Source organism: Panthera tigris, chromosome F2 (genome assembly GCF_018350195.1).
Source record: "Panthera tigris isolate Pti1 chromosome F2, P.tigris_Pti1_mat1.1, whole genome shotgun sequence".
In the NCBI taxonomy this organism is placed as follows: domain Eukaryota; kingdom Metazoa; phylum Chordata; class Mammalia; order Carnivora; family Felidae; genus Panthera; species Panthera tigris.
The window spans coordinates 79619730-79645327 of NC_056676.1; the positions used below are offsets into that span (position 1 = coordinate 79619730).

The window sequence follows — 25598 nt, forward strand, 5'->3', positions numbered from 1 at the left end:
CTCAGCGAAGCTGCCTATTTCCAGAAAGAACACAAGACCCCTTGCCGACAACCCGAAACACGGAGCCAGCAGGCTGGGCCCCACTTCCTACCCACCCCCACCCGCGCCAAGGAGCCGGCCCGCCCGGAGGACGCAAGCACAGCCCCCGAGCCCCTCACGCGGTCACGGCCAGGCCACGCCACACACACGAGAACCCAGACTCCAAACCTGACTCCCTCCTTGGCGGTTTCATTAAAACATGTTCGTAAGGCTCGCTGCACTTTCATTAGCGTGGACTCTCTAACACTCTCTGCCATCAGACAGTCACACACCCATCATTCCACAGAGAGAACAGAACTTAGGATTCTCCTAACGCAGCAATTCTCGAAGAGGGGTCCCAGGAATTCCTGGGGGGGGGTGGGGGAAGAGGGGTCCCCAGGAGCCTTTGAGGGCGTTTCCCGAGGTCACAAGTATTTTCGGCACGACACCGAGACATTATTTACCCTCTGTGTACACGGAAGGGTCAACGGCCGGTGAGACTGCAGGTGCCGGTACCCGGCTGGGCGGCGGCTCAGCACTGGACCTGCGCGGGGCGGGGAGGCCGGGCTCCCCAGAAGTGCCCCGCGCGAAGGATTCGTCTCACGAAACACTGACCCTTCAGCCTTTTCTGTCTGTGTGAGGAAACAGGAAGTGTGCGTCTCCCGAAACGCGGCGGCTGTCTCCTCGTCTAGAGGAAAAGTACCAGCCTGAGTGTCAGGCCACGAGCTGAGCGTTCTTTTCCTGGGGGGGGGGGGGGGGGGGGGGTGGGAAACGGCCTTGGGTGGTGGACAGACGCGTCCCCGGCCCTGAACCTAGTGGGCCTGCCACTCCAGAAGAGCCACCGGGATCTGCTGCAAGGATACGAGGCAAGCTTTGCCGCCAAAATCCGAATTGTGGAAAACGCGTACTCACCCCCACGAGCTTAACAGAGACTTCTTTCTGGTAAGACGTGTGGCGACATCCACGAATACGCTGTGTGACCGTGTGCAGTGACATGTGCCGATGTTTGGAAAACCCGTGCAAGTCAGTGAGCCAATATTGCCCAACACCTGCCGTGTGACATCACACCCAGCTAAGTACCGATCCCGCTGCAACCAGCTTTTAAGAAACTGCTATTGGCTGAGTTTGGGGGTGGTAGCAAAGAGGAGCAGCCACAACCATCCGAAAAGGCTACTTAAATACTCCTCCTGGGCGCCTGGTGGTTCAGACTCTTGATCTCAGCTCAGGATCATGATCTCAGGTCCTGAGGTCCTGAGGTCCTGAGATCGAGCTCCACGGTGGCTCAGCACAGAGCACGGAGCCTGCTTGGGATTCTCTCTCTCCCCCCACCCCTCCCCTACTCATGCTCTCTAGTGTGCTCTCTCACTCTCAAAACAAACACTCCTCCCCCCTTTCAGCTGTTTATCTGTGTGAGGCCAGACTTCTTCCTTGCACTTCAACAAAAACAACACATCCCCATAGACTCGATGTGGAAGGCAGCCGCTTGCATTAGGCCAAACCTTAAGGCGATTTACAAAAAGTGTGAAACAGTATCACTCTTCTCACTACATTTTTTTTGTTTTTAAAAAAGTTACCTTTCATTAAAAAAAAAAAAAACCGATCTATTAACACACATCTCCTAACGTGTGCGATCTATTAATTGACATCTATTAACATACGCTCTCTTTACTATGTATGCATTATTCTGTAGGCTCCTTGGGTTTAATTTCTAACACGGTAATTATTAATACATAAAACCCACGGAAACAAGGGTCTTTGGGGTCCTTGATCATTTGAGACCTTACACAGGTCCTGATGCAGAAAGCTGTCAGAGCCACTGTCTGAACTGCTCGTTTTGTGGGTGGGGACTGTCATCCAGACTATCTTCTGAAAACACTGCGGCTCTGCCACAGGCTTCTCCGGGAATAATGGCCCCACCTGCGGCCACTGGGGACACACAGGAAACTCCAACTGTTGGGGCCCCACAGAGGTTCGTGGTCTAGCAACCCCGCGGGCTAGCTGGGAGGGCCCGCCCCGCCCCAGGCAGCTGGGCTCTGGGCAGTGCAGCTCAGACGTGCTCATCAGCGGTGCCGAGTCTCGCGGACATGGGACGTGAGAAGGACAGACGGCCCCAGATGGTCCCCTCTCTCTAGGAAACTGCCAACCAAAAAAAGGAAATGGACACACACAAAATGTCAACAGAACAAACACAGAGTTAATCATTAATAAACAGTCCCTGCTTGTTCCAAAGTTAGTGCAATGATCCACGGTAGACCTCAGTGGATTAAGTTAATTTACAAACGTCTTTGGATTAACCCACTTAGCATTCTCCTCCAACAGAAACAACCCAGGACGGAGAGGGAGGCAAGTACACAGAGTCTGTACCAGCAGCGAACTTTCGGAATCCAGGAACAGAGACCAGTGCGCGTTTCCAATACTTTTGTTTTCTTTTTTGGAGGTGGGGGAGGTTTTGGCAAATCATCAAATCACTTCCGAGTTCATTCAGCCACTCCAGTTTAAACAACTATTTATCAAGCGCTCAACTCAAAGGCAGCAAACATCATTCACTTCAAAATACATAAACTCTCACCAGGGAAAAGATTTGAGCAAACAGCTTTCTTGCCCAGCTACTATGCTGGAGAATTACGGGCCTGATGACGGCCCCTCACCAGCCCCGGGGGCTCAGTCGGAGGTGATCCTACCAAGAGGGGAGAGGAGAGCATCTGCAGACTGGCTTGGAAATGCCAGTCTGCCCTCCTCCTCCTCTATTTTTTAGCTCAATCTTAAAACAACAACCCGCCACTGAATTTAGGCCCCCCTGTCCCCCTGCACTAACGTGCCAACTGCACACAGGGACAGCAAGGACACCGGCCCACCAGGGAAGTGATCTCAACATGGGCACGCGCCACGATCATACCGGCTAGGTGAAGGTCGGCGCACAAACCACGGTGAGCGACACGAGGCAGAGAGCCAGCGGCACCCCGGCCACCATGGCTCACCAGGCCCCACCCTCAGTGCAGGCATTTCCTTCTGATGTAAAGTGACCTACGGGTCCAGCAGCTGGGCCTTCACCCTATCACCCAATCCTGGTCGTCATCCTTCACAAAAGTCTGAAGTGGTCTCAGACATCGGTAAGCGGCAGGGGCAGCTTCAGAAAATGCCTCAGATATTAACAAAGGTGTGGTTAGTGGAAATCCCCCCAAGTGTCGAGTTCTGCAGGGTCAGCGTCACAAAGTATACCAGAGGGCATCACAGACCCACGGCTTAAAAAAAGCAAGCAGGGGCCCCGGGGTGGCTCAGTCGGCTAAGCGTCCGACTTCGGCTCAGGTCATGATCTTGCGGTTCGTGGGTTCCAGCCCCGCGTCGGGCTCTGTGCTGATGGCTCGGAGCCTGGAGCCTGCTTCGGGTTCTGTGTCTCCCTCTCTCTCTGCTCCTCCCCTGCTCGTGCTCTGTCTCTCTCAAAAACAAGTAAGCGTTAAAAAAATTATTTTTTAATAAAAAAAAAAAAATAAGAAAGCCAAAGCAGAACCCAAGTCAGTATTCATTAATTCAGAAGAGCATTCTAAAAAACGTTTCAACTGATCGGTCTTTAGTTTCTGCTGCTACAAAGATTTCTCTTAAAGGATCCTCTACACTTGCATAATGGTGGCAAAGCAAAGAGCTACTCTCCTGGCGTTCAACCACGGGAGCGGGCCCACTGGTGTGTGCCAGGTCCTCCCGATATCCAGATGCCGCCGATGGGGGTCAAGGTCCTGGACCCTGTAGGCAGCTCCATGTCTGGGCTCCAGCACGGCCTGCTGTGCCTCAGTTTCCTCACTGGCAGTACTGACTAGGGCCGTGTCAGCACACCTGAAGCACCGCACAGGTACAGAACACCTGAGCTGAACGGCCCCCCCCCCCCCCCAACCCGGTCCTCACTCTGCAGCAGAAGTCACTTCCGGAGCCTCGTGATTCTCCTTCCGTCTTCATCACACACTCCTGCGGCCATCCACGTGGGTCCCTGCCACACACCTACTCACTACCTTCTGCACACTTCCCCTACGGTCTCCTAAGTCCCGTAGTCACGCTGTAAATAGCACTTGAGGTCTTAAGGCTAAAGATACTGATTTGCCCAACGCAAGCATTTACGACGGTCCACCCGTAAAACAAACAAGAAGGAAACAAAGTGGAGGGTGACAGGGGCCCACGCGGGATTCAGGTCCCGATGCCCGGAGGCAGCCGACCAGGGGTCAGCGGCCACCCACCGTCTGCACCCGCCCTCAGTCCCCCGGCCCACAAGGGGGCTGCTCTCGCGTCACACTGGCTGGCACGGCTTTCACGACACTGAAACGCCGCGTGAGCAGCGGCCGGCTCTAAGCCAAGGTCCCAAAATGAAAAGGGAACCCCTCCACTACCAGACCAACAGCCGATACTTCGGGGAACAATAAAAAGATACCACATCACGTGGGAAGTCATTTCTGTGGACTGCAGCGTGTTGGGGGACACGGACGGAAACTGGTTAAATGAAGTCCTCGCAGGTTCACGGCGGGTTTGGGTTCTCTGCCTTGTTGTTAAAATCTAGACGAGCCTCCTGCAGGTGGTTGCCCGCAACTCTACCGTGTTCCGTGCGGAGATGTGCCCCTTCCGCCCACCACAGACCCCATCCACACCGAGGCCTGTTTCCAATTAAGACACACTATTGAGTTACAGCACCAATGTGCCTGCTTTGCTCCTTCTGGGGCTTTGTTTAGAAAACAGCTCTGACAGCGTTCACGCAAACAACTCGGACCAAGTACGGGAAACAGTCACTTAGAAGAATCAGAAAAATCTGTTCCGGTTCAAAGAAGGGTGTTTCACGAGAAACACGTGCCACACTCGTCTGTATGGGTTTGTAGTCTCTCATGGGGAGTCTCAGAATCGAAGGGCCTCAGCCAGCAGACGTGTCTTCCAGGAGCGTGACGGAAAGTTCCGTGGAGAGACCTGCTGTCCTGCAGGGCTCAGAGGGACACCTCTGGGCGACTATACAGCGTGTACACCGAGGCGCCCACACCCTCGCATGCACACCCTGTAACCCAGATCCGCGCAGTTTCTACACCCCATCACCCAGGCGGGAGAGAAGGCTTGCCGAGGCCCCCCCCCCACCGCCACAGCGGCCCTCACTGACCACAGACAACAGGCCACGCTGGCACAAACTTACCGCGAAGCATAATTTTCAAGTTCCCAGAGAAGGGCATACTCCCCAAAGGAGCTGCGTGCGACCTTTCTTCTACCCGCTAAGAGAATCGCTGATATAATAAGTAATTTGCATTGAGCACATCCTAGGCACCAGGGGGCGCTTTCTGTGTAGGAACTCACTTTTTCACGGTAATGACTGTTAATTACAATTGTTAGAATAATTAACATTACGTAATTAACAATCATGACAATAATTAAGACAAATAAGTATATCAACAGTTCTCTGCTATCACTAAATATCCCTGCACGTTACGTATAAAATATACAATGTTAATTACCCTGATAATTCTAGGAACAATTTTATATTAACCATTATTAGTCGTAATAACAAAATTGGTACGGTCATTATCTTCACCCTTGTTTCACAGATGAGGAAACAGGCACCGGAAGCTAACGTGATGAGGCCAGGAGGTGAACCCGGGCACGCGGCTGCAGAGCCCCGGAAACCGCCTTCCTCTCTCCACTCGGCCTTGGGATACAGGTGGCCACACTGTGGGTGCCCAGCAGGTGTCCTGGAGCCCCCCCCCCCCCCCCGCCAATGAATGAAGTCAGCTTAGGGCAAGGGGGTGTCTGGGATTAATCCCTTAGGGAAGACATGTTTTGGCATTAATTGTTTGTATCTCAGTGCCTGTGTGGTTTTATGAAGCAGATTATTCCCCTCACACACACCCTGCCTCCACCAGACAGATCGTGATGACCTATTCTCAGCTACGAGCTGTGCAGTCCTGCCCTCAGGCCCCAACCCCCCCAACACTCCATCAGGGACAGAAAATACCTCTGAGGGGAAGGAGGGTGTGTTAAGAGGGCACGGAACAAGGATAATGACACCAGCAGGTGATGGGGCGCTCGCTGCGGGCCAGGCAGCCGGTTCATAAAGCCACCGAATCCTCACGATGGTCGGGACTGTCCACGCCAGCTCCACCGCATGAGGCCACGGAGGCACAGGAGCCGGGAGTCGGGCCACAGCTGCCTGCGGTCACGGCCCGGGTCCGTGGGGGCCGCCTTCCCACGGTAAGCATGTTGTAGACGGGGCCCTGCGCCCCCGGATGCCCAGCACTTATCAACGCCCACGATCGTGGGGGGGGGGGGGGGGCGGAGGGAACAGGTGTAACATCAGTTATGTGTGCAGGTGACCCGACTATCTCCACACAGGGGACTGAGGAGGAAGGAACAGCAACTCGGGTGACACCGCGGGTAAAGGTCGCCCCTGGCCCCTGAGGTGACCTGCCTACTTTGCAGGTCACCTGCCCGCCCCCCCCCCCCCCCGTTATGCTGAAAGTGCACTGTCATGAAAGTAATAAAAGGTTGAGAAGGTGAAAAAAGGGAAAAAATATCTAGAAATAAACTCATACATATTAACTATGTCTCCTGAGGATTATTAGGGGTGACTCTTTTCTCTTTATTTCACTATCTCCTAAATTCTTTGAAATGAGATGTATTCTTTTCACCGTGAAGGGAAGAGTAATTTTTTAAACACTAGGACCAGGAGACAATGCTGTCTACAGTGGGAGTCTACACAGCCACAGCGTTTCGCAGGAGACCCCCATCAGGGGAGGGGTGCGAGGGAGAGGGGTTGCATGGGGGAGGGGAGGGAAGGCTGGGGGGAGGGGCTACGGGGGGAGGGATGAAGGGGAGGGGGTACAGGGAGGGGGGAGGGATACGGGGGAGGGCTGCAGGGGAGAGGAAGAGGGACTGCGTGGGGGGGGATGAGGGAGAGGCTGAGGGGGAGGGGGGAGGGATGCAGGGGAGCAGGGAGAGGCTGAGGGGGAGGGCTACGGGGGGGGAGAGAGAGAGGGAGGGCTGCACGGGAGTGGGGAGGGATGCAGAGTGGGGAGAGGCTGCAGGGGAGGGCTGCGGGGGGGGGGTGGGAGGGGGAGGGATGCAGAGGGGGGAGAGGCTGCGGGGCTGAGCTGCCTGGGCCGCTAACCATGCGCGCCCCCGACATGTACACGCAGCCAGCGGCGTCTCGGGGCCTTCCGCTAGCAGCTGTTCCAAGTCCCATCCGGGCTCTGGTGCACACTCTGTAGCAAGGCCAGCGTGCACCTGAGCAACGCCTACAGCAAGTCCACGCAGGAGCTGGGGCTCTGGCCCTCCTGCGTCTGCTTCAGTCCCACCTGCAGCACGAAGAACAACGTCATTTTCCAGTCGGGACTACTTACTACCCTCCGCGGACACGTAACGGAATGCGTCAGGCACCAGAACGAGAAGCGAGGACCCGAGACCTCCCACAGTGATGCCGGGGTGCACAGGCGGGGGGTGTCAGAGAGAAGGGAGCAGAGGACAGAGGCACCGGGGAGGCCCTCTGAAGCACAAGGTTCCGACCGCGTGTTGTCTGGCTACCCACAAAACGAGCCCCACTCGCGCACACACCCCAGTTCTCCAGTCGGTACATCTGTCTCTCCCAAGGACGCCGGTTAGCAGTTTTGCCACCGCTTTCCGTGTAGTAGGTCTGAACGAGACACAGACTTCTCGCTATCTCACAAGACGTCATAAATGAGGAAAGAGGAAAGCCAGAATAAACCTGGTGGTATTGGACCAGAATCAGAAGTATCGGCAGGAACTCACGGTTTTTCATATATAAATACACAAGGACGGATAAATATAGATGTGCACGCGCGTGTGTGTGAGAACAAACACATAGCTTGCCTAGCCGTGTCTACCACAAGGACACCCCAACAAGCAAAGCACACACCCCCCGTGCCCAGGTCTTCTCACGCCACTCTCCACCAAAAGGAAATGGGCTGCGGCAGAAAAAAACCCAGCACAGGTGAGCCTGGACCAGCCTGTAGGTCCGGAAGGGAAACAGTAAAAAAATGATGGGGGTGCGTTGAAGGGACCGAGGCACCCACCTGGAAAGGGCTCCACATCAGGGTCACAAAAGACAAAGACTGAGGGACTGTCACAGATTACACAAAGTGCAAGAGACGTCTGGGGCGCCTGGGCGGCTCAGTCGGTTAAGCGTCCAACTTCGGCCCAGGTCACGATCTCACAGTCCGTGAGTTCGAGCCCCACACTAGGCTCTGTGCTGACAGCTCGGAGTCTGGAGCCCGCTTCGGATTCTGTGTCTCCCTCTTTCTCTGCCCCTCCCCCACTCATGCTCACTCTCTCTCTCTCAGAAATAAACATTAAAAAATAATAACTAAAAATAAATCCCGGCATGAATAAACGGATGTATCTTACGGGTATTAAGTAGATCTGGGCAAAACATGCTTAAACCTAGTATTTGTTTGCACTTCAGTAAATGATAAGGGATGGCAAAATGGCTTATTACGTAGAGAACTTCATTCTCTAAAAGGCAGTGATAACAGGGTTGGTGGGAACGTAGGACGGTGCGGCCCCCGCGGAAACCAGTGTGACCGTCCCCTCAGTTAGGGAGTACAACCCAGCGACTACGGATTATGTCCACACACCGCCTGGCACGTGATGCACAGCAGTCGGAAGGTAGAAACAACCCCCATGTCCACCAAGAGATGAACACAAACAAACGGTGCGACATCCATACAACAGCGCCCTTGAGCCTAAGGAGGGAGGCGGTGCCAACATGGGCCGCACGAGCCTTGGAAACACCGTGCTCGGTCCAAACAGCCGCGGGCGTAAAAGGTTCTGTAGAATCGGATTCCATTTACACGAAAGATACAGATTAGGCAACTCACTGAGACGGAACGCAGAATGGTGTTGGCAGGGGTAGGGGCAATGGTGCAGGGCTGACGGGTAAGGGCCTCTTTTTGGGGTGATGAAAATGTTTTGGAACTTGTGAGACGTAATGGGCACACTGCCCCGTGAATGTGCTTAAATGCCACTCAAGTGTATGCTTTACAATGTCTAGTGACGGGGCGCCTGGCGGGCTCAGTCGGTTAAGTGTCCCCCTCTTGATTGTGGCTCAGGTCTCGATCTCACGGTGGCAATAGGGAGCCCAGCATGGCTTCCAGCTGGGCGTGGAGCCTGCTTGGGATTCTCTCCCCCCCCTCCCCAACTCCCGCCCCCTCTCTGCCCCTCCCCTACGCACACGCTCTCTCTCTCTCTATATATATATAAACAAACATAAAATCTTCCAAGAAAAAAAATAAAAAACGAAATCCCTTGTTAAGTGAATTTCACCTCAATTTATAAAAAGGCTATGACATTTTGAAAGAATTTCCTATCTTTGAAAAATCGAGTAGCTTCTTCTGCCTTTGTTAACGAGGCAGACACGCTTGGAAAAGCCCACACCAACAGGATCGACAGCAGGGGGGAGGGCCGTGGGGCCCCCAGGGGTGCACGCTGACGCTGGGAAGGGCAGCCAGGGAGGCGGGAGTTGTCTAGGACGAGGGAAACACAGCGTCAGGCTGGGAATGATCCCCCCCCCCCCAAGACTTGGCAAGATTCTTTCACAGCCCTCACTCCACAACGCGCACTTAAAAGTACGTTATTTCAATAAAAGCACGCAGAAGTAGATGACAAGCCACGCTTCAAAGAGCCGCTTGTGGGAATGACACCGGCTACCACCGGGAAGCTTAGCAGAGTATCTCCTGCAAACCGTGACTGGTGTTTCACCCTCGCTGGACCTGGGCGGATGGCACCCCCGACCCTGGCCCACAGCGCCCCTTCCTCGCCACCCCGACGGGGCGGCAGCGATAACCCACCTAACCCACCGGGGCAGCCCCCTCCGACGGGCGGGGGGCACACGGCTCCAGGCAGCTGGTCGACGCTCTTCCGAGGGAGAGGATTCCCTGATGGAATGAAGGTTAAATCCCTCAAAAAGTCAACCTAGGGCTTTGCTGAAGACCAAAAAACAAACTAAAACAACAAGGCCACACGGAACCCCACAGCTTTACAACCAAATTTCTTACCATCTCTTCCAGAAAAGGTCAGAGCCTTTTCTCTTTCAGAGAATTTTCACCCAAGACATTTTGTCCTTAATTCACCTCTAGAATATTCCGTGACTGAAAGGCAGCCCCGGGTCACATTCCGGCACTCCCAACGGGCCGGTGCTCGGAGCACAGACGTGGTTAACGCACGTGACTCCCGCAGGAAGGCAGGTGGGGGGGTCACCCCCTCATCCCAGAGCCACAAACCGGCTCACCGGCTCGGGAGCACTCGGGGCTCCACCGCCCAGAGGGGAAGGGGCCGATTCCCACACCCAGGAAGCTTCGAGCTGGGCGTGCGGCCGCGCCCGGCCACCTCCAGGCCTACCTCCCGAGGGCGCGGCTTTGGACAAGACTGATGGAAGCACAGAGGGAGGCAGTCGGCCCCCCTCGCTCCACCCCCACCGGCGAGATCAACAGTCGGGCTCAGCGGGGCCAACCCGTGGGGCACGCACCGCACCCACCAGCACCTAGAACGGACGTACCCGCAGGAGGGGAGCCGGGAGTTGGTGGGGACAGAAGACGTCCCGCTGTCTGCCCCGTGACGGGTTATGATTTCACTCTTCCCGTGTGTGTCCATTACCTACGTAAGTAAATCACTTCCTAAGTGGCCCCCACGGTCCTCTTCCCTCCAGCTGCTCAACATTCGTCATCCCTGATGTACGATGCCACGCTCCACTCCAAACAGAGGCGCGAGAGACCACGGCCACAGAGAACCACAGAACCATGGGGGCACGGGAGCGCCACCACCCGAAAAAGCACGGGGGGGGGGGGCGGCTGGGGCGTGTGGCTTTTCAAAAGTGGACACAAGCTTCAAGTCAGTAGATGAAAACAAGAAGCAATTAAATGCAACAAACACTTAGTAAAAAAAGGAAACACCACGGTGGACACTGGAAGCAGACCAAGATGATTCAGAGCAAACAGTTGACCAGCGATGAAGGAGACAGACAGACCTCCAGGCAAAACGCGCTGGGTGCCATACACGTGCCAAGGGAATGCTATGGATTTTTTTCTCCTGGATTTCCTAGAACTGCCTTAAATGGAGCCCGTCAGTAAAACAGAAAAGTTAGCCCTGCTGCTGCTTCCTCACCACAGTCATCGATGCTTCCTGCCCCACAGGCAGGCGCCCGTCCACACCCTCTGCCCTGCCCTGCTCCCCACCGTAGGTGGATGGAGACTCCCACCCTGTGTGTCACACAGCTGCCAAACACCCCCGGGGGAGGGGGCGTCCCTGCCACCTGGAGAACAAAGCGGCCCCTCCGGTGCCCGCGGCCTCCACGGCCTCCAGGCCCGAGCGGCCTACGGCTCTGGACACTACCCAGACCTGTCTCTCTTCTCAACCGGCCGTCCGGCCTTCAGGCTGGTCCCTGACGTTCCTCTGCCTTCAAGACATACCCGTAACCAAACAGGGGACGGGGGGAGTTTTTATTGCAGAAGCCGAACGTCAGCGTCTCACAAACCCTAAGGAATTCCTGGAACCTAGGGATCGACACCCCACGGCGACAGTGGTAGGAAAAGCAGCAGACCGGCCTAGAGTCTGAGCCTCGGGGCCCCAAAGTCCTCGAACCCAAGCAAGCACAACACGCATCAGATCAAGCCTTTGGGTCTGACCACCTATTTGCGGGAAATCCACACAGGACGGAGGCACATGCTGGATGACGCCAAGAGGTCACCGGCCCGGTCCAGACCGTGGGAAACCCACATACACAAACCAGCTTCTTCCACCAAGAAGCAGCAAGGAGGAGGCGGGGAGAAGGCTACAGATGAGGACACGGGACGCGGCTGTTTGGGGCTGCGGAGGCGGGGGTCACAGCGACATGGGCACAGGGCTTCTCCGGAGGCAGAAGTGTCCAGAGATGGTGGGAGCGGCCGTGCACAACCGTAAACGTACTGAGTCTTACTTTGAATGGCAAACTGCACGGTGTGCGAGCGACACGCCAATCAAGCTGTCATTTTTTTTTAAGCTTGTTCATTTACTTTGAGCGGGGTGGGGAGAGCACGAGCCCATGCAAACGAGGGAGAGGCAGACAGAGAGGGCATCCCAAGCAGGCTCCGCACCATCAGTAAGGAGCCCAGCTCGGGGCCAGAACTCACGAACCGCGAGATCATGAGCTGAGCTGAAGTCGGACGCTTAACCCCCCGGCGCCCCAATCAAGCTGTCATTTTTAAGAGGTACTGAGAGGACACATCAACCGATCACAATGTGGGCCTCACCTGGATCCTGACTCGGTCACCTGTTAGAATCTACATCATGTGTGTAACTGGGTGGATGGGCAGAGAAGCTGTCTCTAAACCGGTAACTAGGGGCCCCCTGAGGAGTACTGGGGGGGGGGGTAGCAGGCAAAGACACCCTCACCTTGCAGAGCCCGCTCCTGAAGAATTGTCAGTAAAACAGCATGCCTGGGGTCCGCACCAGAACAAGGGGCAGGGATGGCAAAGAGGCCTCCAGGCGAACCAGGGATCTCTGGGGGCGTCACACATGCTTCCACTCCTCCCCATCTTCCACCTGACCCGGGCTCGCCCCGTAGGCGACGTCCCGTGGGCGGAATCGCTGACCGGCCGCCACGCCTCCAGTCTGTTTTCCACACAGCAGCCACAGGGCCAGCAGACCCCTCCTCCCCTCCTGGGCACAAAGTCCTTCGCGGACTCCAACCCGACCCTGACTTCCCCACCCACCTGCACCTGCCTCCCTCCCTCCTCTTCCGGTTGTTGGCCCAAGCTCACCTTCTCAGGCGCCTGCACCGTCCATGCAACGGGGCCGCCTGCTTCCCCCCCACCCTGCTCACCGGCCCCTGGTCTTTGGCAGGTACCCCAGACATGCTTCGGAACCTCCTGACTGGTGTGTGTCTTCTTTTGACTGTCTGCCTCCCATCACACACGTTCCAGGCTGTTTGTCCCCGAGAGCCTTCACAGCCCACAGCTCAAGGTTAAGTTGTAATTACGAGTCTCAGACGCGCAAGGCCCCTTCCAAGTGCGATCTGATGTCCTCATAGGGAGCCACGTGCTTTGACATTTAGCAAAGTGTGTAATTCTCGAAGTGGCAGCACCCGTTAGGAACAAAGCACCCCCACAGTGGCCGCCCCCCCCCCCCCCGCCAAGTCACCGGCAGGGCCACTCTAGGGTCACCAGGTAGAAACTATAAGCAGAAAATTGTGACTCGGTCCCACCCGGTTGGGACCGGGCTCATCGTGTGGGGACACACCCTGGTGCTCTGTCACAGCACTCCTGGCCACGTGACCGTGCAAGGTGGGTCCCCAACTACTGTGAGTCCTACGTGGGCGGGTCCTATCGCGACAGTGTACTAGCCTCCGGTCCCTTCTGAGGGATGCTCACGGGAACAGTGGCTCTGAACGCCGAGGCCAAGCCTTCAGGTCCCTGGTGTCGAGCCTTACAAGGCGGCCGTACACACAAGGCACCTGGCAGAGGTTGTTTACTGGGGACAACGGTTTCTAAGTGTTTTTTTTATCTCTCACTGCCTGCAAAGACCCAGAGGTCAACAAGGAGGAGGGGCAGGCCGGGAGCCCGAGTGCACACCCCAAAGGGCTCCCGTGCAGAATGAACAAGGATGCTCGCCACGGCAGAAACAGTGGCAGGCAGCAGGTGCCTCCCGCCCACCGAGTGCCGTGGCGAACGGCGTGCCTGCATTATCTCCTCTGATCCGCTCATTCTCCCTGTGAGGAGGAGACCGAAGTTCAGAGAGGCTCACGCCCAGTCGTGAAGCCAGGATTCAAGTGAGGTCAGCCCGACCCGGAGCCTGTGCCCTGGGTTTGTGTCATGTGGGGGGGGGGGGGACCACAATGCCATGGTGACACCCAACAGCTCTCAGCTCTCAGGGGCTGCAGGCGCCTTGGCACCCGGCCTCTGCACCTTCCTGTGCCTTCTCCCCACCGTTTACTGGTATTTCCCCACCATTTATTTTGTTTCCACAAACAAACAAATGTTGCCGCTGAACCCCGGGGCGTCACCCCTCCTGGAGCCTGGGCTGTGTTGTGCCCACTGCGTGTGGACGGGACCCTCACCGCCCGTGGGATTCAGAGGCACCTGCCCAGTCCCGTCAAATGCCCTGCCGCCTTTGTGTCCTGCACAAGCTCGGGCACAGCAAGACCGACCGCGGGGCCTGGGAGTGTGGTGAGCAAAAACCCACCTGCAGGGGCTCCCACTACCCGGTTCGCGGAGCACCACCCGCTCAGTCCCCAACACGGGCACAGGCCTGCTGGGCTCAAGCTCCCTACCAGCAACGGAGAGAGACCTTGTCCAGAAAAACGCCCAATGGTCATATTGTGTCACTTGACTCAACAATGACAAGCCTCTCAAATGGCTCTGACCCGTGAACTTCAGTCAGTATTCTGCTCTCGTGTGCATGCACTTTCTACAGTGGCAGAGCTCGGAGCCCAAGCACCCAGAAATAACTAGAAGAGATGGGCTTAAGTTACAGCGACAGAGATTCGGGGAGGAACCACCCTGATTCCCGAGTCTGGCTGGTTTTAAGGCTACGGGTTCTTAACGACGACGTTGGCCGTTTTCCTGGGGAAGGCGCTGCAGCTCCCAGAGGTAGCCCTTCCGTCCTCTGCCCCAGTCCTCTGCCCCAGTTCTACCCGGAGGTGACAGGCTGCGTTCACAGCAACAGGGAACCCTGACCCGGGGGCAGGGAGGAGGGGCCGCCACCAACCAGACCCGGGAGCCGAGCAGAAAAGGGAACCTGACGTGTCAAAAAGCCATGTTGGGCACCACACTCTCACCTCCCAGGAACGGGGCCCCAGGGCCGGCAACCCCCCCCCCCCCTTCTCCCGCAGGAATGTCAGGTGCACCGTCTACTCCCCTCCCACGCCCACTCCTCACCACTGGCTCTCACACCCGCAGCACAAGGCAATCACCGGGGACACTGGCAAAATTTAACTTCTAGGGTCTTCAGGGGATTCTTAGACCCGCTGGTTTTAAGGCTGCAGGTTCTTAACGACGTTGGCTAGGCCAAGGAAGTGGGCTCGCTCCCCCGGGGCCCCAGCTCCCACGCGGCCCCTGCCCCGTCCTCCGTCTCCCGGTGGCCTTCCAGCCCCTTCTCCAGAGCCCGCCTCAGACCCAACATGTCCAAATGCCACACGCGATCCTGCCCCCCAAGCCTGCCAGTCTCCACCGTGTCTTATGTTTGTTAACATCGTCACCACCTGCCACATTCAACAAATGCGGTCACGGAGACGAGGATACGGCCGGCTCCCCACCACCGTCTGCGGCTTGCTTCCTCCGGTGGGCCCCATGCCGGGTACTCCTTCAAGCTTCACGAACTCGCCTGGGGGAGGGCAGGGTCAGGCCCCTCGAGGGTGAGGACCCAGGCCAGCACCACCCAGCACATCTCACCTCAACAACCCTGAGGTCAGGGCTGTTACCGTCATTTTCCAGGTATGGAAACTGAGGCTCAGAAAAATTACATCCCTGGCCAGAGGACCCAAGCCAGCGAGGGGTGCTAGAGTTAAGTACAGGATCCAAACCTGGGCCCAAGCTTCTGCGTGGATGGGACCCGCGGGGGCCCTATCACTCCACCCACAGCCATCCCCCGGGGGGCGGGGGGAGGGTCCTGCTGTCTCAGGCCCAGGCCACCACCTACAGTCTCCCCGCCCCACGCTGGCCCCTAGCGTGCCTGTAGCACTGCCAGAGTCACCTTTCTAGAACAAGTCGGCACTCGGCACCCCAGCAGAGCAGACGGGGCCTCTAGCGGGCTGCCCCACCTTCCCTACCACCTGCACGCGGCCCCTGGGCACTCACAGTCGGAGACGGGGTTCCCAGGGATCACCGGCTCCTTCCTCAGCCCCAGCCACCATGGCAAGTCAGCAGAGGAGTAAAGGCACCTCAGGACGTAGACACGAGGGGACCTAAGCCGGCCAGGCCCAACTCCCTGCTTTCAGGTGAGGAAACCGAGGCCCAGGACACATACAGAGCCGGCGGTGATGCTGTGACTCCCCGCCTGTCTCCACTGCTTGAGCTGTGACCTCAAGGAAAGGACGAGGACTGAAAGGTGGGCTTCGAGTTCAAGGAGCCCCTGCCTCCAGCCGGCAACGGAGGGAGCGAGGTGCGGAGCCCTGTTGGTACAAATCCGCGGCAATCTCTCAAAGACCACGCTCACATCCTCCAGACCTGATGAGGAATTTAATTTAGTAAGAGCAAAGCCACCGAAGGGCGAAACAAGTTTTAAACGTTTAAGCCCTGGGGGGGGGGGTGGAGGGGGGGAGGCGCCTGGGTGGCTCAGTTGGTTGAGCTTGGGCTCAGGTCACGATCTCGCAGTTCACGGGTTCGAGCCCCGCGTTGGGCTCTGTGCTGACAGCTCGGAGCCTGGAGCCCGCCTCGGATTCTGTGTCTCCCTCCCCCCCACCTCCACTCACACTCTGTCTCTCCCTCCTTCAAAAATAAACAAACGTTAAAAATTTTTTTTAAATGTTTAAGCCCCGGGGCGCCTGGCTGGCTCGGTTGGTGGCACAGGCAACTCTCAGGGTTGTAAGTTCGGGCCCCACGCTGGGTGCAAGAGTTTACTTAAAAATAAAATCTTCAAAAATAAGTAAACGAAATGAAACGTTTGAGCCCTTTATTTTCGAACAGATCTACCACGAGCCTAGGATGTAGGAACTGCTTGGAGTCGGGGAGATATCCGTCCCGATTTGTCCAGGTCATGGGGCTGCCTTATGTCTCAGGGACATAACCAAGAACCACCCCCAGCCCCCCATCACTTGCCAAAGTTTCCAGTGTAGATGACAAACTGTCTGGTCACCCAGGGTACAGCTCTATCGAAAGATAAAGTAGAAAGGCACGGTTGTTTGGTCATGAAAAGTAAAGACCCTGAGACCAATCAGTGGCTTTCAGTTTTTAAAGCTGGAGAGAAAAAAGCAGGGAAAAAATCATAGTGCAGCTTAGTGATGGTTCAACCGTCTAGAGTGCCCACGGGCAGGGCACCTCGCTTGGGGCTCGGGAGACGTGGGTGCCGGCGGGTCACAAAATGCGGGGTGAAGCCATCAAGTCTAGAGAAATGGCCAGGAACAGACACGGATGGAAGTGACTGAGGAGAGAGCCCCATCTCCCCACCTCACCCGCAGAGCCCCACCCACACCTGGGGAAGAGCGGTCTCCACCATCCGTGATGCCAGAGTCACAAGTACGCCCGCGTTTTCTGTATGTCGTAAATGTCCCTTCTGCTCAGAGCACCACAAACAAACAAGATTCTTCTGCGATGGAAAATTCCAGATGCAAAGGGGTCTGCGTACAAACACTAAAGATAAATGTGTCGTAATTAAATCACAGCAACTGGGTCTCCAACCGGCCTTACTCAACAAAACGGAGGTATCCTGAACAATGGGGTCCTTTTTAGAAAATGGGGGGGGGGTGCACATACATACTCTAAAGAAAAGCGATCTTCAAGACTAAGTGTCCCAGCAAGTCCACAGCAGGGGGCTGTGCAGGGGGAGGGGTGCTAGCTTTAGAGTCCAGACTAAAGAGCCCCAAAAGAAATAAAACCAAATTTACGTGTGAACTTTTATTAAAATCCACGATCCCAAACGACCCACTGTAAGCACACACGAGAAACTGATTATGGACTGTTAAGTGTGGAAATGGCGCGGAGATTAAAACGTCCCTATTTCTTAGACACCGTTCTTAAGTGTCAGGGGTGAAAGGACAAGTCTGGAAGGGGCGTTAGAGTATTTCCACCCGAAAAAGGGGGGAGGGGCACATCTGAGGCCAAGGCAGATGATCTTGATAATTGTTGAGGCTTGGTGATGGAAAAATGGGGGAGTACTGTGCGAGTCACTCTACTTTTGTGTACTTTAAACTCTTTCACAACACAAACTGTTAAAAAAAAATCAAGTGTTACATTTTGAACACCCACAGTAACAATTCAGGAAACAAAAACATACTTTATCAGGCTAGCACGCTAGAGTAGTATCCTAACAGTCATTACAAAGAATAAACCAGACTGGTATCATTGGAAGTTCTGACACTGAAACTAGGAGTTGCCAGGAACTAATATTCTGCTTTTCAAAACCAGGTAGGTCTTAGGACTCGAAGCTTTTATATTTTGCTTTCCTACACGCTTATTTAAACATTTCTTCGAGGTTTGAAACAGAAGGGCCCCTGGGTCGTTCAGTATTAAGCGTCCGACTTCAGCTCAGGTGGTGATCTCATGGCCCGAAAGTTTGAGCCCCATGTCAGGCTCTGTGTGGATGGTGTGAGAGCCTGCCTGGGATTCTCTCTCTCTCTCTCTCTCTCTCTCTCTCTCTCTGCCCCTCCCCTGCCCATGTTCTCTCTCTCTTTCAAAATAAATAAACTTAAAAAAAAAAAAAAAAAAAGGCTTGTCATAGGTCCATGCCTCCCTGCCTGCAGCAGTTTCTAGAGGGGCAGAGAGGGACCATCTGCTCTATGGCCAACGTGCACCATCGCCGGGAGAGCAGGGCATACCTTCACTGGCAACTGGGCTGGGGAGCGCAGGAATGGGGTGCAGGAACAGTTCAATGGCACTAGAAACCACCCTGAAAGCCGGTTATTCCCAAAGTCAGGATCCCTTTAGAGGACTCTCAAATAAGACTCATGTGTCACAATAGTTACTTTGTTGCAACGCTGAGAGGGGTTAAACACACAGGGGCTGGGGCACCACAAAAGCAAAAGAAACAATCCCCTGGGCTCCCTCAGACACACTTTAAGATCTTTAAGTTGTCAAACACAAACACGCAGACCAAAAAAAAAAAAACCCAAAACAAAATCGAAAACCAAGGAGCCAGATCATCTCCCAAAGTTCAGGGTCACTGGGGAGCCCACCATCGTGAACCACTAACTCTTCTGAAGAGCTAAAAAACTGATAAGCAGTAACGTCTTCAGAGTCCAAACATTAATTCCCATATTATAACAGCATTTATAACGGGCATAACTTTTACCTACTGTGAACTCTACCTTTCAAATTCGTTTATTACTAAGTTGCTTCCCAAGTACAGTAAAACTGAAAATAGCAAACCTATGTGTAATTGTTCCACAATCCAGGTCGACTGTCTTTTCATGATCCTAAATTAGGAAATACAACATCCAAAAAAGTTTCATTGAAGAAACTCTTCCAGAAGTTCCTTCTAGGCCAACTTAAAAGCCCCTGTGTGTAGAATACGAGAGGTGCACCCCGCCTTAGAATTACAGTGCACTCGCACAGCCTGAAATTTGGGCTCGTTCCCATCCTGCCATTAGCTAACAACCATCCGACAGACCTATTTGTTTTTCCAACCAAAGCTGTCCAGTTTCAGGTTTATCTGAGAACCACGGGGCCCTCTCCCCGGCACGCCACAGTGCAGAGGCCCACGGCAGAGCAAGATTCTTCCAGAAGCTGTCAGTGACCAGAAATGAGCCTGGAGACCCGGAGGACGACAGGTCTTTGGAAACGAGAGGTGAGAAAATACCCCCGTGCGGGGCCTACGGTTCAGGGTGAGCGGCGCTCCCTGAAGCTCTCGGTTCAATTATACCTGAACGCATGCGCACAGCAGTCCAGCCTAGAGGTAACAGGTATTTCTGACTGTGGGTCAAGGTCAAAAGGACTGAAAGCCACTTCTTTGAGGAGAGTGTCCAGAGTCGGCTTGGAATCAGACAATATGACCTTGGCAGGGTCCTTAACCTATCCGAGCCTCTGCAGTCCACCTTCAAAGTGAACATCACCAATTTAGCAAGCCATCCTATGGGTTAGTTAGCGCGAGACGCAGCACAAAAGCTTCACCTTCCTCAAGGTTCTTTACTTTTTCCGGGCCTTCAACTTGCAAACTGAAAATCTGAAAAATTCTACGGTGTAGTGACTACCCCTTGCTGGGTTCCTTTAGGGGCATTACGGGGGGACCCTCACTCAGCCAGCTGAGAGGCTACCCTGCCCTTTCATGGAGGGGGGCGGGGAGGGAAGAGGAGGGAAGCCCGCCCGCCCAGGGTGTCAAGAAGTCAAATCTGCCCCCAGGAGTGCGCCAACAGGGTCCACCCTGGCAGACCTGAGGAACCTCCCAGGTGTAGGATTAAAACCATTCTTCAATCAAATTGCTGAGAGGCCGGTAGGGCTTAAAAGTTGGTAGGGCTCAGTCTCGGAAAAGCTTTCAAATTAAGTGACATCAGAAAGAAGACCGTCAGAATTCACGAGGCACAGGGCCGTTGGTGAACAGCCACAGCAGCCAGGGACCGCGTCTAGGGAACTGAGCGGTTCAAGAGGGGCTTCCAGACCCCTGACCCCGAGCAGGTGGGGCCAGGGCCCGGCCAGCACGCGGCGGTGGGGGACCGGGAGCGCACCTAGCACCGGGGCCGGCCTGCAGCCTGCCGGAGCCTGGCGGACAAAGGGGACAGGCGATGCCCTGTGCAAGGGGCAGGGCCAGCCGGGAAATTTGGGAGCCACGTGCCTGGCGGGAGAAGGAAAAAGGCTTTACAACACTTGACCGCTCTCTTGGCCCAGCAACTCCGCGGCCCCTCCGCTGTGCACTTAAAACAAGGGGGGCGACGGGTTACTCCCTGAAGTTCTTCAGAACTTTTCCAAAGAAAGAGCGCGGACCGGTAGACAGGGGTGCGAAGGGAGTCAACACCTCTCCTCGCCGTCTTCTAGTAAACTGTAAAAGGCAATTAGCACTTGAATAAGGAGCCGGCGTGTCTGGAATGAGAACCAGCCGCACGCAGCTTCAGGGTCTCGAGGGGCCGCCCTGCACCCTCCCGGCCCGCGGCCCTAGAACTACCACCGGGGATTGGCCCAAATTCAGCGTTTCCAGACTTTCCCCCGGAGCAGGGGCCGCACAAGTGCTGGGAAAGAGAAAAACGAAACCGAGTGCGCTCCAGGCCCGCCGGGCTCGGTCTGGCGCCGGGGGCCGCGCGGCCCCGGCCCCCCGCCGTCCGCACGCCCCGAGCTCGGCGCCGCCCCCGGGCCCGAACCCCCCGCCGGCGCTCAGGGCCCGGCCCCGCGGGGCGCAGCGGGGGACCCGCGCCGGGGCGGCGGGCGAGGCGGGCGCGGGGCGCGGGCCTCGGGCCTACACGCGGGCCCCGGCCTCCGGCTCCACCCGCGGGGGGCGGCGGGGGCGCGGGAAGGGGCCCAGGCCGCGCGGGGCGCCCCGACGACCGGGGGCCCGAGGAGGCCGAGCCAACGGCCGGCGGCCCGGCCCGGCCCCGCCGCCGCCGCCGCCGCCACCCCCTCCCCCGGCCGCCGTCTCCCGGCCGCCCGCGCCCCCCCCCCCCCCGCCCAGCGCCTCGCGCTGGACCCCCGGCCCGCGCCCCCGCCCCCCGCCCGCCGCCCCGGCCCGCGCCCCCCCGCGCCCCCCGCCAGCCCGCCAACCGCCGCCGGCGCCGCGGGCACGAGCGCGAGCGGCCGGGCCGGCGCCCCCCGCGCCAGGACTCACCGGGGCCGGCTCCCGAGTACATGGTGGCGCCGCCGAGGGGCTCCGGGGCCGAGGGGCGGCCGCGCGCGCGCCACGGGCCCCGACGCCGCGAGCCGCGAGGGAGCCGCCGGCCGCACGATCCGCCCCGGCGCGGCCGCCTCGCCAAACAGGTTTACCCGACGCGGCCGGGGCGGCGGGCGGAGGCGGCGGGCGGGGGGGCGGGGGGGGGGAAGGAGGGAGGGGCGATAGAGAGAGGGAGGGGAGGAGGGAGGGGGGAGGAGAGGGAGAGGGAGGGGCGAGAGAGAGGGAGGGGAGGAGGGAGGGGCGAGGGAGGGGAGGGACGGGGAGGGGCGAGGGAGAGGGGGAGGGGCGAAGGAGGGGGAGGCGGGAAGGAGAGGGAGGGGCGAAAGGGAGGGGGAGGAACGGGGGGAGGGAGGGACGTAGGAGAGGGGAGGAGGGAAGGGAGGAGGTGGAGGAGGGAGGGGCGAGGAGGAGGGAGGAGGAGGGTGCAGGCAGGAGGAGGGGCGGGGTCGGCGCGCTGGTGGCCGGGAGCCTGGCGGGGGCGGGGGGGGCGGGAACGCGACGCGCGGGCAAGTGGGGGCGGGGGCGGGGGCTGCGCGGGCCCGTGGGGCGCTGGGGCCCCCGCCGCGGGGGCGGACGTGGGGCGGGGGACCCCTCGCAGCCACTCAGAGCAGCGACGTGGTCGCCGACTGGGCGGGGCGGGCCGGCCTGGCATCGCCCCTGAGGCCGGGAGAAAGAAAACACCCCCTTGTCCCCGCCGCCCCCGCGCGCGTGGGGGAGCGCATTCTGGCTGCCCGCGGGGGGCGGGAGACGGGTGCTGGGTGGGGGGCGCACGGCCCTTTCCCACCCCCCGACCCCTGCCTCGGCCGGGGGGAACGGGGTGGGGGGGGGCACAGTGCGGCCGAGCTGTTGGAGTCCGGGCGCCCCGGCGCCCCAGCGCCCCAGCCTGGCTTTTTTTAAGTTATTACGGAAACATGAATGTCGGGAAGCTAGCTCCCAGCCCGGAGCTTGAACTTGAACGCCTGCTGGCCCTCGCACACGACCACACCGCCACCTCCCGGCCAGGAACCCAGAAAATGCACGTACAAAGCCGTGAACAGTAAGTTTTCAGGAGACGTTAGGGGCCAGCAGCCGGGACGCCAAACCCCACGGCCCCTTCCAGCGCTCAGGCGCCTCCCCAGATTGTTGTCGCGGGGCCTTTCCTCCCCACCGTGCTCCTGCGGGCGTCCGTACTCACCTCCCGAGTTCTTAGGAAGGTTCTCCCTCCTCCCCAAATCCTCGCCCATCCTTCTAAACCCCTGGGTCCCGCTGTTTTCGGGGCTTTTCCAGGGAAGCCGTGCGGGAGCCGTCTCCCTTCTCTCCTAATTGGTGGGTGATGACAAGTCCGAAGGTGAAACACAATCCAGTTTTGCTCGTCGTTTTAACATACTTCGTCCTGCAAACGTGTCATCTGCATATTGGGTGCAAGGAACGGAGTGTTCTTCCTGCCCAGGGTGGTGCAAAATCTACCAAGCGTCCTGCCCGCAAGGGGCGTAGCATCCTAAATAGGTTTTGGGGGGGGGGGGAGGGGTTTGCTAGCTCTTTGCAATCCTCAAGCACATCCCTAAATAAGCGCCAGAAAACCTTGATTTCCTCCAGAGAGAAACTTAAAAGGACATCGATCTTCACCAAGCCGTTGACAGAAACGGGGTCCGTGCCGTGGCATCAGCCTCCCAGTTGCCCGTGGATCCCTCTCCCATCCTCTGCTGAGCACCCCCAGCCCTCAAGGTGGCCTGGACCCCGTGGAAAGCCCTGGCTCTCCACCCACGGTCGTCGTTCGTGTGATCACACATCTGACTTTGTGCCTCCCGTGCTCAACAGCCTTCACTGGCTCCCCATTTCCATCTGCGTGGGGTCCCCAATCGGTAACTCGGTGTGTGACACAGCCCCTGGCGGGTCAGAACCTGTAACGTCACCCCTCGTCAGGCTCCTCGGAGGCACAGCTTCGTTTTCTCGAGAGTGTTAATCGTCCGGGTGTGAACCAGCACTTTGGAAGAAGGTGCTTGGCGGTGCCGGGAGAGGCTGACCCACGGCCCCGGGTCGCCGAGCAGCTGGCAAGTGTGTCTGGGAAGCGCGGGGCGGGGTGGGGGTGGCGGGCGGAGACGCACAGGTGCCACCCCAACAGCCGCCAGCCCGCCGGGAGCGCAGCGAGGAGGAGACGCTTCGATGTGGGTGGATCCCCCCCCCCCGACGGGCGACCAGCACCGCAGGGTCACATCTCTGCAAGTGACAGAATCGGGGGCATAATTACGTCGTGACAGGCCGAAGGGAAGCCAGAAGGTGGTGGCCGGGAGCCGAAGCGCGGGGCCCTGCGCGTGGGGGTGGGGGGGCCGGGGAGGGGCGCGGGATGCTCCTTCCGGCGGTTCTGCGCTCAGTCGCGAGTCTCAAGCCGCACACTTGCGTTTTATATACATTTTCCGCGCCCCCCCCCCGGCGCATCTCACGATAAATAAGATTGAAAACGATGACCATGAGCGTGACGGCTCCGCTGTGGGTGAGCCCGCCACTCCCACGGGCCCGCTCCGGACCTGCCTCTCCCCCCCCCCCCCCCCCCCCCGCTATTTTCTGCCCGAAATCGCCGATTCCGGGGCCTCCCTGCGGGGCTCTCTGCTGTCCGGTCTGGGCCCCAGAAACGCCCGGAAGGCGCAGTCCGCGCGCCCGGCGCCCGCTCCTGGGAGCGCACGCACGCTCGCCTCGGGTAACTTCGGAGCAAGAGCTCCTGTGCGGAAGGTCAGGCCACCCCGGGTCTCCCCAGCGCCTCGCTGTGTCGCCTCTCGGCGGGGACCGCGCGCGCGCGCGCCCCCTGCTGGCGAGGGGGCGCCGTCTCCCGCCCGGGGCCCTCGCTCCCCGCGCCTCCCGGCGACGCTTGCCCCCTCGAGCTCGAGCTCGGGGCCTGCAACGCCAGGTCCCGCGCATCTCCTGTCCCCCGTCTTCCCTCCCCGCCGGCTCTTTCCCCGTGTTCCCCAGCGCGGCCGGAGGGCTCATCCTCCAGCAGAAAAAGCCGGGCCCCCGCTGCCTCCGTCTCTTGCAGCCAGTGGACGCACATATGACCCCATTTAATTGGGTCCCCAACTCTTGCTGCAAAATGCCTCTAGAGTCGTCTCCCCCCCCCCCACCCCCCGCTGCTCTGCTTCTCCCTGTTTTCATCCAATACCGGGGTGCTGGCCACAGGGGGCCGGCTCAGGGGTCTTCTGGTGCCCCGTCTTTCTCCCTGTGCAATCCGCTGCTCGGTATTTGGGGGTCCCCGTGCTGCGCTAAGACTGCAGGGCTGTCGTCACGGCCTGGGACAGGGACGCTGGTGGGCCTGCGCGCGGGGTGCACCCACCCGCCCCAGCAGGAGCTGCAGGAGAGGGGAGTGCTTAGGCGGGAACACGCGGTGCGCTCCTACACCGTGGGACCCACAAAGCCCTCAACATTGGGGCCCTTAGTTTCCACAAGTCTAAAATGTAGACGCTGGAATAAATCAGTTCCAGAAACATGTTCTGCACGTGATAAAAGCAAGGCCAAGAGGTCAAATAAATGGGAAGCACTGGGTTAACACTAAACAGACTTAGCGATCGCAGACCTTCTCAAAACCTTTAACAAAGCGTTAAGAATCATGATTCTACAAAGAGGAAGGAGGGGAACAGACAGGAGGCAGTCCCACATCTACGCGGCCACACAACTCTTTGGTCGCAGGGTACCGCCAGGTTCCGTGGAGCGCACTTTGGGAAACACTGAGGCAGCGCTCTTCCTGTGACCCCTTCCAGATCCTTTGAGTGAAACTGCTGGCTGTTTCCTGAATGAAAACCTCAAGAGTGCGGTTGTGAGCCAACAAATACTGGTACCGTAGTAGCAACGAAATACGCGTCTAAGCAATTTCTACACACTGAACCCAACGTTCGATGGAAACCACTTAGTTTGAATACATAAATCACTTGGTCCTCTTGCGCACCCAACAGAGGCTAAAAATCCTGAGCGTGCAAGCAATGGGGGGGGGGCGCTGACCCCCCTGTGCTGCAGAGGGCGTCACTCACGGGAACAGAAGCGACAGGAGTGTAGGAGCGGCTGCAGCCTGTATACACCCAGGAGACACTCCTTTTGCTCTCGGACACGTTCCTCTGTCTAAAAAGGAAAGGCAGCCGACACGCCACCAACACACA

General features: G+C 57.9%; 1 protein-coding gene across 1 annotated transcript in view; it reads right to left on the minus strand.

Moving 5' to 3' along the window:
- The window catches only part of AGO2 (argonaute RISC catalytic component 2), a 109578-nt gene extending 88091 nt beyond the window's left edge, over positions 1-21487 (minus strand). Inside the window, exon 1 of the mRNA XM_042973411.1 lies at positions 21418-21487. Within this exon, the coding sequence (XP_042829345.1) occupies positions 21418-21439 (22 nt within the window). The 5' untranslated portion in view covers positions 21440-21487. The remainder of the gene's footprint in view (positions 1-21417) is intronic.
- Positions 21488-25598: the final 4111 nt, after the last annotated feature.